Raw genomic sequence first — 11,476 nt, forward strand, 5'->3', positions numbered from 1 at the left:
GCTCAGGGACAAAATGACCATTTATGAAAAAGAATAGCCCAACCGACCGTGTGGGGTCCACTTCCACGTTCTCCGCCTGCGGTTTGCGTGAGGGTGGCATCACGCCACGTCATCTCCACGTGGGGAATGGCCTGTCACCTTCAGCCTAAAGCGAGGAGAGGGGGCGATGGATCCTGGTGGGCCCCGTCCGACGTGTAACCGACGTAGGACGGGAACCCGCTGGGAGATCTCTCGCGGGGCCTACTGCAGGGATTGTGAATTTCGGCGGGGCCCACGGAAAGGTGTCAAAAGAAGAACGTGCGGGAAGAAGGACGTGGCGGGAGTGGGGCTCGGGCAAGTCGGGACCCACGTTGGCTTCAAGGTGTTGGGAAAGAAGGGAGAGGGGAGGTTGGTTAGAGAGCAGAGAGAGTAAGGGGACGAAGCTAACGGCTCTGTCCGTTACGTGCGGTGACCGGTCAACCTGAGTTTCTCTGTCGCCGGATGTCTCCTGATGGTATATGAAGGCAGGAGGAGGCAGAGAGAGAGACGTCCCTTGGGTTGGTGGCGGTGGCGGGGTTTAATGAGGGGTTTCCTATAAATATAGGAGCACAAATCTTCTCCTTTGCTCTTTCTGTTTCTGTTGAATTCTCTCTCAGTGGTACTCTTAAAGATAGGTACTCTCTCTCTCTCTCTCTCTCTCTCTCTCTCTCTCTCTCTCTCTCTCTCTCTCTCTCTCTCTCTCTCCTTTTTGTTTTGTTATGGTATTTCTCATTTTGATGATCGTGATCGGATTGGAGAGTTTCCTTTTGGATGTCTGACTTTTGCATAGTTGAAAGTAGCTGGTTGTTTTGGATGATCATGATGGTGATGAATCAGAATGTTGATGGTTTTTGTTGAAGTTATGACGGATGCACGTCTCTGTCTGAAATATTTCCAGTTCGTATTCTGAAACTTAATGATGAAAGTTACGTATCAAAGGTTCCACTTGTTGATGAAAGATTTTACATTGAATGTCTCGGTTAAAGATTGAATGCTGTGCAGAAATTTTTTGTTTAAAGTCTTGTTTCCCTACTTCTTTTAGGCGGGGGCTAAAACATAGATCAATGGTTGCTACTGACATCTTGAATTTCTTTATCTGATTTAGCTTACTGTATTTTTTTCAATCAATGGGCTATGGACAATTGAAAAAAGAAAAAAATGGCAGGAAGATAGTCTTGGTGCGAATCCTTTTTCAAATTATCACATATCAGAAATTCCTTTCTTCTTCATTTGCAAGATCTGAGAGCCCCATGGCCTGTTCAGAGAACGCACAAATTCATCTCCTCCTGTCACATATTGCTTACGCCCTTCTTTTCTAAACTCGTTTTCTTTCCCTCTGGAAGATCTACTGGGCTCGCAATGCAAAGTGAGTTATGCTGCTCGTCTTTGCTTGAGCGCTACAATTGTTTCCTGATTGGGTGAAGCTTGATCTCCTCTTTGATCATGACTTTGGATATTTCTATTGTGATCTTTCACCTTATTGTTCATTATTTGACTTCTTGTGCTAGTAAACTTGAAACTGTTTTATGTTTGTACTGCATCTGTAGCCTAATCATAAATAGCTACCGGACTTCCTTGGTGGAAACATTTGAAACAAAAATCTTAGTATGGCATTTAAAAAGTTAAAAATGATGAGTTATACATATAGCATCCGTTTGAGAATCCTTATGTTAGTTAACTAGAAACTGTGCATAGTGTCCAATGTTCATTATGAACATGCAGGATTGGGCACATCATGGTTAGTACTGAATTCTGATGCACGTGCAGCTGCAGTTTCCAGGAGACTATTGCTTGATTGACTGAGTGCATGACAACAAAGGCACAAAAAGCTTGATGCATAGATTTTCTGTGGAGAGAACATAGCACTGTGGAGTATTGCATAAGGGGAGGGAACTTTGTTTCATTTCCAAAACTGGTAGTAGTCAGAGAGAAACACAGACCTTGACTAAAAAGCTGGATTATCTGTGAATGACGCTGGATACGAAGTCAAATCAATCTTCTGCAGTGCTTACAGATCCTACACTTCTAACAGAATCTAGGCTAGGCATGTCATGTAATTTGATTCCTTGTTCATCAGCTACAATTTATGCATCGGGTGTCCCTAGTGGTCATTATTTAGAAATCGGTAGGAAGAAACACAGACAAGGCCTTGAGGATGTCTATTCAAATGGGTGGCTTGATGCAATGAAGGCTTCTTCACCCCCTCATAGAAACCATGCCAAAGATGAACCTTCTGAGCATGATGCAGTGTTTCACTCATGGGAGGCAAGTTTTTTCATTGAGAAGTTCCTGTATTTTTTCTTTTTCCTTCTTTCCATCTTTGTTTTTTTCTCTAGATGAAGAATGTGTCTTTTCTTATCTACAGGTAACTTATCCATCCGCTCTTAGCTCCTTCAAGATTATTGCAAATATTGCAAGTGGAAAAAGGATAATATTGTTTCTGGACTATGATGGAACTTTGTCACCTATCGTGGATGATCCGGATTGTGCCTTCATATTAGATGGGGTAAATTCTTCTATAGATTAAGTATTCATCATTTTCATGGTTAGCTGTACAATTGGATTCTTTACTTTTTGTTTGCCTGTTATGCAGATGCGTCCTGTCATACGTGAAGCTGCAACGCTTTTTCCTACTGCAGTAATAAGTGGAAGACGTCGTGATCAGGTTTATCACCCAACTCAGAAGTTTACTTCAAATGACAATGTTATAATGTTTCTCAAGCTAGCATGTATTCTTTTGACTTTGAATATTTTCAGGTTTATGAATTTGTTGGATTAGCTGAACTTTATTATGCGGGCAGTCATGGAATGGACATAATGGTACCAGCAAATGTTCCTGCAATTAATAGTTGTGATCAATGTTGTAAAACTTCCATAGATGGGCAGGTCAGTAAATGGCTGAAAATATTACCTTTCTTCGTTGAATATACATGTTATGCTTCTGGATATGTTCGTGATCTGTGAGTTGATCTTTTATTGACCAAAGCTCTTTTCCAGTAATCATTCCTACCTCCTTTACAAACAGATTTATCTTTTATAACATGCTTTTCTTGAAACTCTTGTAATTTTACCTGATGCCATAGTATTTGTACAAGGAAAGTTAAAGGTTTTAATGTGTGTGCACTTATTGCAATTGGCAGAACCATATATTGTATGCAGGACAATTTTGACCATGGTGATGTTTGTGCATAATACTGTAATATTTTTTGTCCCTGTGTGGCTAACAATTTGTCATTAGTTCATCAATTCAGGGTAAGGAAGTAAATTTGTTCCAGCCTGCCAAAGAGTTCTTACCGATGATTGATCAGGTACATCATGAGAGAATGATCTGTCCAATTGCAAAAAAAAAATTGTTGAAAAGATTGTCAATGCAACATCATTGACTTCAGAAGCTATGTGAAACACTTCCTCATATAGATATTCAATATTGATGCAGATTTGTAAATCTCTACTAGAAAGTACTAAAGGAATTGATGGAGTGAAGATTGAGAATAACAAGTTCTGTGTTTCAGTACATTATCGCTGTGTCAATCATGAGGTTTTATTCTGTTTCTAACTTGACAATCCAACACATTTGTTTCCCATTCCTGTACACAAAGTGAAACACATTGTTATCTGTTATTACCAGAACTGGGATGCAGTTGCTCAACACGTGTTCCCCATCCTTCAAGGATACCCGAGATTAATCGTAACTCATGGACGTAAGGTCAGCACTTAAAGCTTCATGCAATCACCTGTTTATAAAGACAGTGCCCTATTTATCATTGTTGATATTTAGTTGCTGAGCTTTCCTGTCTTTCTTAACTTAAATGCCACACAGGTGTTAGAAGTTCGTCCAAATATAAAGTGGAATAAGGGAAAAGCTGTTGAATTTTTTATGGAGTCACTTGGTAAGTTTTAGGGTAACTTCTTATTGCTATTTCTTGTTTATGTCAGAGTACGGTCCCTTCACACTTCCACACGCACGCACATCGCATGCATGGTGATAGAGAATTCAAGATAGGTAACTGAATTTGTCTAAAAAATGTTGTACCTTTCTATAATGAAAGAATTTTACATGAGGTAAAAAGAATTTGTGAAAGTCTATATTAATTGTATGATTGAGAAATACCAATGCCAAGGCACACAAGGAGTACAATAATTGACTGATAAATCGAGCTAGACATGAATATGTTTACAAAGTAACACACCTTTACAAGCGAATTAATTTACTAAAAGTATAATTTTTTATGCTCTTATTGTGAACTTGTATTTGGATGGTTAATGAAGCATCAATACAGAGTCTCTCTCTCTCTCTCTCTCTCTCTCTCTCTCTCTCTCTCTCTCTCTCTCTCTCTCTCTCTCCATGCAGATTCGGATGCATGAAAGTGCCTATTTCGCATAGCCATCAATTGCCAGCTCAAAATTATTGAAATCTTGTTCTTGCAGGGCTTGCCAACTGTCATGATGTGCTTCCCATATACATAGGGGATGACAAAACTGATGAAGATGCTTTCCAGGTGTTGCGGGAAAGGCATGAAGGCTTTGGAATCTTGGTGTCTACAGTGCCAAAGGAAACCAGTGCCTTATACACTCTTAAAGATCCAACTGAGGTTATTCCCTTATGCCCTGCAGATGTTCAGTTTGCCTAGAAACTTTCAATGAAGTGCAAGACAATGAATTGCCCAAGAACTTCCAATGTCCAACTCTGCTCTGACTATATCTGGTTTAATGGATTAAAGCAACTCTTCTGAGTCCAGTGAACTGTATTTATCATCTAGACAGCCACTGTTCCTAGTAAAAAAAAAGGTCAAGCTTATGGAAGTATGGTAATCACAGCCAACTGGCTGTGGTGTAATCCAGGCCATTTTTGTGTGGGATCACCAGAAAGATGATTAGATTTTGATTTTCATTTCACTCTCTTTCTGTTTCTGATGTAATGATGCATTTTGGTTTTCAGGTGAAGGATTTTCTCGAGTGTCTGATTAAGTGGAAGAAGTCAAAAAACCTAGGGAGTTGAAGTTATACTGCAAATCGGCAAAACTCAAGCATTTTTTTTTTTAACTCTCTTTTCATGACATGAATATTTTGTCCTATTATTGGGATGCAGTCTATGTGAATTCTGTTGCAAGTTAGTCCAATTTTGTATTCGCTACATACATGTAGGTTCCTCCAATCATCAGAAATTTCTGGGTATTACATCCGGGTTCTGTCCAAGAAAATCTAGTAAAATACTGCATTGTTTTTCCCTGTTTTTATGAAATCTAGACCTTTCATTATTTGAGATCTATTCAAATAAGCATATGAAAATGCACAAAAAACAATTTTGGAGTTGTATGTATGCATCTAACCAGAAGAAAAAATATTTTGACACAATTCACCATTAAATAGTGGGCCTAACCTTGGAAGAAATGAACTTTCAATAAGAAACTTGTTAGCTATTCTTCACTCTTGAATCAGCTTGAGCTTGCTCTTCGTACTTTTTGTTGTATTTGTAGTATATGCAGTAGATCTCGGTGTTATCCACTCTCTTTTCCTCTCTAGCTGGTTTTGCAAAGTACAAGAGTGGTGATTGGTGTTTGAAACTGCTTACAAAGTGATTTACACATTTTTTTTTTCTTCTTGTAAAAAATCAAGTTGAGGTTGGCTCATTTTAGAGAAAACATTTTTTTCCTTTATTTTGGCTAATGAGACCCTCACAAGGTGGTGGTTATAATGAAATATGTGAAAATACAAAATAAGAGTCTTTAAGGGCTTACAAGATCATAACCACAAAGTGCACATACACAAAGTCCAACTAAGGAACAATACAAAAAGCACAAAGGCACTACACAAGCATTAAGTACATTCAAGACAATAAAAAATTTAAAAGAGGAACACAATAACATAAAAAATGAATGCAAAGTTATTTACTTGAATGCTTAAGAGAAGCATTGAAGAACAAGAGGGGTTCACCCCTATTTATACACAAGAGGTAGACTAAGATATAGTTGTTCCAACATCTTGACTAGGGACATATAGTTGTTCCAACATCTTGACTAGTCCCTGTTCACCCCTATTTATACACAAGAGGTAGTCTAAGATATAATTGTTCCAACATCTTGACTAGTCCAAAAAGAACCTAATAGCTCTATTTGATCAAAGATCAAATAGTTCCTATAAAAATAGAAAAAGACAAAAAGAACAAAATAAAATAAAAGTATGAATGTGACCCTAATTGGGCACAACCTATTACACGGATTAAATGACCAAAATACCCCTAATGGGTATTTACCTATTACATTATTATAATATATATATAAACTTAATAGTCTTCCTCAAACCTACAGTGTGATATACCGAAAGTTTGAAAATACAAAAAAAAATCAATGGAAAGGATCCAAGTCTTTAAATGTCTTTAGTGAAAATCTTCATCTTTATGACATATCTATCTTCAAATGTCTTCATTGGTGATCATCCTCAAATGCCTTCATCAATTGTCTCCATCTTCATGATGCATCAAAGATATTTCTTTCTCAATCTATCGCATCGTTAATAACCGGTAGAGAGAATAGAACAAAGGTCCCAACTATACAAAATAAGATATTCTAATCAAATAATTATGAAGTTTCAAAACAAATATATATGTTTTGAACAAGAATAACACTCAAGTAGTACTTTTTTAAACAAAGTAGCAATATTTTTTAGACAATCATTAAGAAAGATAAGAGGAGCATACCTCAAAGAGAAATTTTTATGAAATCAATTTTAGACAACCATAAACTCTAAGTCAACATATTTTTCAAGAAAACATAAATATTAATCATAAGAAAATTTAATCTTTAAAGAACATATAAATTATCAAGAAGAGATAAAATAATCATATATTAATAATATCCCAAATTTTCAAAAAAACACTTCAAATAAAACAAATCATCAATTTATACTGAAAACATGCATATAAAGTATAACATATAAAAAAAAAAAGAACCCTAAAAAAAGGAAGAGTTAATTAAATTTATGTATACAACAATGTGAACAAGATAATCAATATGAAATATATATATATATATATATATATATGCAATACTTTTAATGTACATAATAATGAATGAGAACAATATCATAAATCACAACCCATTAGAATTCACTCACACAACCAAGAATGGGTTTAAGTACAAGGAACCAAATAACAATCTTTAAAATACATATATATATATATATATGTATATATATATATGTGTGTGTGTGTGTGTGCCTGTGTGTGTGTGTGTTATCAATGAAATGCATGAAATTTTATCAATAAATATTTTTTTATACAAGAAAAAAATAAGTAGTAAAAATTTTAAAATTTCATGAAGAGATTTTTAAAATCTCACAAATATCAAGAAATGATATTTTTTGAAAATCTCAACAATAGTTCGACCACCATAACCAATCACCTAACTAGACCTCCAAACCTCAAAATTCAAGTTAGTAGTTACTAGAACAAGAGCACAATCACAATGCCACTTATGGGCTTAACAACAACACAAAAGTGTGAATAACCAATTTATGCACATAACTTACCACATTAACAAAACATCTCTTGTCTACATAAAATGACACTTAAATAAGATACAAACCTCAATATTCAAGTGTATTAGCTACTAGAACACGAGCATAATACGAACATACAAAAAGTGTAAATAACCAATGGGTGTACATAACTCACTACAAATTAGCATCTCATGTCTACATAAAATGACACTTAAATAAGAGACAAACCTCAATATTCAAGTGTATCAGCTATTAGAACAAGAGCATAATACAAACATACAAAAGGTGTGAATAACAATGGGTGCACATAACTCACCACAAAATAACATCCCATCACTTAAATAAGATGCATAATAGGAGAGAACACGAGGTAAGAAAGTTTGTAATGAAAACAAACTAATGTCACTAAGAAGAATAAGAATATTAATTTTAACAATCTTTCAAAATATTATAGTTTCAAAAATAGATAGTCATCACAGATAAACATGATTATAACATCTAAAATAATAATAATGGCCAAATAAACAAATGAGTGATACAACTAACTCATAGACCTAAAGATCAAACTACCATCACTTAGAGCCGAACTATAAGCCAACAATCTAAACTGATAAAAAATAAGGTGCACAACTCACCCCAACAAACATCTCTGATTCAAGAAGGCCAACATAGATCTAGAGACCAATCAACTATCAATCAGACATAAGACAAGTGACAATATGTCATTCATAGCCCTTGAAAATTTAAATTAATAAGATGACGTGAGGTGCACACATAACTCACATGAATGGCTAACCCTGATCCAATAATAATAAGGCAAAAAAAGAAATGAAATCTATGATGAACAAAATAAATGTCATAAAAAGGCATTACATGATCATGAAAAACAATTTTTATAGGAACCAATTTAAAAAAATAAATTTTCAAATCAAATCCAATAAAAGTAGATGAAACCTTAGAATGAATATAATGCAATAATATGAACAACAAGATGTCGATTAATTGAATCATATACATGGTCAATACAAGCAAGTCTACTATGAGACAACAAAGATATACAACATTAAAGAGGGTCAAAACATATATAGAAATTCTCAAAGAACCATATAAGAAACCAAGAGCATACACAAGTACAACTAATCATGGATATTCATAAAAAGATCAAAATTCATGTATATGCAATAATCTTAATAACTTAAAGCCGCATATCCTATGCAAAAGCTATGAAGAATCATATAAGATATGTATAAGAACACATTTAAGCATATATGCAAGCAATAAATTACTCTAATACAAGATAAGATACATGTGAAAAGTAACATATGATACATGGCATAATTATCTACAAGAGGTGATCATAAGAGCCACAAAAGAAGGACCAACAATAACATAACTATTTTTAATAATTTTAAAAACATTCATAAAAGTGAATAACTCCCATAAGAAAAATCTATGCTCAATACCTTATGCATAGAGATCATATATCAATAAAAAAAATATTTATTCAAATTTAAAAAATAACAAAGTAATCATGATCACTAAGATCCTAACCACATGATTTTTTTAATATTTCATAAAATATTCTATGTTTCACATAATAATACATCAAAGCAAAATCTCATAAAACATACTTGTGTATAACACACCAAACCATTTTAAAACAAATATTTTAAAGTATTTTAAAGTATTTAATAAGTTTTCAAAAACAAACAAATTTCAATATAAGTATGAACATGATTTAACATTTATAACCATGAAGTGTTCGAATAATGCATCTAAATACCAATAACACATGCTTAAGAATACTAGATCATATACATACATATAAAATAAGTTAAAAAATATAAGATTCAAACTGGATCTCATAAAAGCATACACATATATCATTTCACAAGATCAAACAAATTTTATAAACCTTATAAAATATTTAATAAAAATAAATTCAACAATAATTTTGAAAAATATTTAAATTTTTTAGTTTTTAACAAAAATAACCAATAACTTTTCAAAGATAAAAAAATGAGTATTTTTTCATGCATAATGCATGAGATGGATAACTCAATTAACACTAAAGATTTAATATGCATATCGGGTCAAGATTTTTCTTCGATCCAAGTCACACGATGATCACAAAGCATGAACTTGAACCAAAGAATCCCAAAACCCAAAAGGCAAAATGCCAAGAAAGATTCCTTGGCTCTGATACCATATAATGAAATATGCAAAAATATAAAACAAGGGTCTCTAACGGCATATAAGATCATAAACACAAAGTGCACATACACATACACAAATCCAACTAAGGAACAATACAAAAGCACAAAAATGCTACACAAGCACTAAGTACATTAAGACAATAAAGAATTTAAAAGGAGAATACAAAAATATAAAAATATATATTTTATTGAGCATGAATGCTTAAGAGAAGCATTGAAGAATAAAAGGGAGGTTCACCCCTATTTATACACAAGTAGTAATCTCAAATATAGTTGTTGAACTGTTCCAACAACTCTATTGACTAGTCATCTCTATGTTAACTAGTCCAAAAAGAACCTAGCTCTATTTGGTCAAAGACCAAATAGTCCCTATAAAAACAGAAAAAAACAAAAAAAATAAAATAAAATAAAAGTACTAATGTATTCTTAATGAACACAACCTATTACAATGATTGAAATGACCAAATTACCCTTAATGTGTATTTACCTATTACATCATTTTTTGTTTAATCATGGTGAAATAAGATTAATCTGTAACCAGTCTCGAATTTTAACAAATTTAAAATATCAAATATGTATAAAAAGTTATAAAAAGTTTTAGATATAAAGTAGACAAATAAAAGACGAAAACCTTTTTTGCAGATTTGGAAAATAATCTCCCGTTGGAGAGATATGACTCTTGCAAAATGAACTAAAAACCTGTGCAACTCAAATAATGCAGAATAATAGAGGTCTGGTTTTTAATCAAAATGGGGAATGAAATGACCATAAAAATTGTTGAATTGTTAAAAATAAACTAGACTCAATAAGAAAGACACTGATTTTTACAAATTTGAAATCTGATCTCTATAACAGGTTCATTTTCTGAAATTGAACAGTAACTTTCAGAAGTCACCATCTTCAAACCAGAAAAAAAGAACAGAAAAATCGTAGGAAATGGTGTTACGAAAACCTTTAGCAAGAAACAACTGAAGGAAACATGAGTATCACGATTAAACAAAATACTTTATTGCACCGGGGGAAGCCCCCAAACTTCCCTCCTGTAGGGGCAAAATCTATGAATCTGACTCCACAACTTATTAAGTTGAATGATGCTACCCACACCGGTGGGAGCTCCCAAACCCCCCTCCTGTAAGGGCAAAATCTCTGAATCAGGCTCCACAACTCATTAAGTTGAACCATGCTACAGTCAGTGTGCAGGTCAGTCGATGCTTGCTGGAGCAGTGTAGGATCGTCTGCTGGATGTGCACAGAAGCAGAAAGAGAAGGGAGAGAGAGAGGGTTGATGTTTATGGCTTTCTTCAGGGGAGATTCCTTTCTCAGATAATCCTGCAGTGCAGGGACTTTCTGGATGGATGACATGTTTGTTCTTTTTTTGAATCGTTTATTTTCCTTTTTTTGAATAGACATTTTTGTCATTTTCTCAAACCGTCGTTTTATGGCAAGAATAGCAAGAAAGGGTACTTAAGTCTTTGCAACAACACCAGAGTCCGATGCAAAGTTATGTCAACATACACTGGAATACGAGCCCCATGTGCGTAAATATGTGACGCTCATTCATCCCCCCGAACACAGAGAACATACACCACCCTCCCAAACCCCAGCCGGACACAAACAACTGGCTTGCCTATATTTGTATAGGGTCGTTAATCAGTAATAAATATATTTTATATCATTTAGCGCAGATGATTGAAGTATTTGTCGTGCAAGCAATAAGTTTAGTGTTTATTAGAGCTTAAAAATAGT

General features: G+C 34.2%; 1 protein-coding gene across 1 annotated transcript; it reads left to right on the plus strand.

Moving 5' to 3' along the window:
- Positions 1 to 524: 524 nt before the first annotated feature.
- LOC149847709 (putative trehalose-phosphate phosphatase F) lies at positions 525 to 5,180 on the plus strand. The gene is made up of 11 exons (XM_090009330.1): positions 525 to 653; positions 1,786 to 2,283; positions 2,384 to 2,524; positions 2,612 to 2,683; positions 2,776 to 2,904; positions 3,270 to 3,326; positions 3,455 to 3,556; positions 3,647 to 3,724; positions 3,839 to 3,908; positions 4,447 to 4,610; positions 4,958 to 5,180. Exons 2-11 carry the CDS (start codon positions 1,987 to 1,989, stop codon positions 5,015 to 5,017), a joined length of 1,170 nt encoding a protein of 389 aa, XP_089865456.1. The 5' UTR covers positions 525 to 653; positions 1,786 to 1,986; the 3' UTR covers positions 5,018 to 5,180.
- Positions 5,181 to 11,476: the final 6,296 nt, after the last annotated feature.

The sequence above is a fragment of the Nuphar pumila genome, chromosome 1 (assembly GCF_984573655.1).
Source record: "Nuphar pumila chromosome 1, dmNupPumi1.hap1.1, whole genome shotgun sequence".
Taxonomy (NCBI): Eukaryota; Viridiplantae; Streptophyta; class Magnoliopsida; order Nymphaeales; family Nymphaeaceae; genus Nuphar; species Nuphar pumila.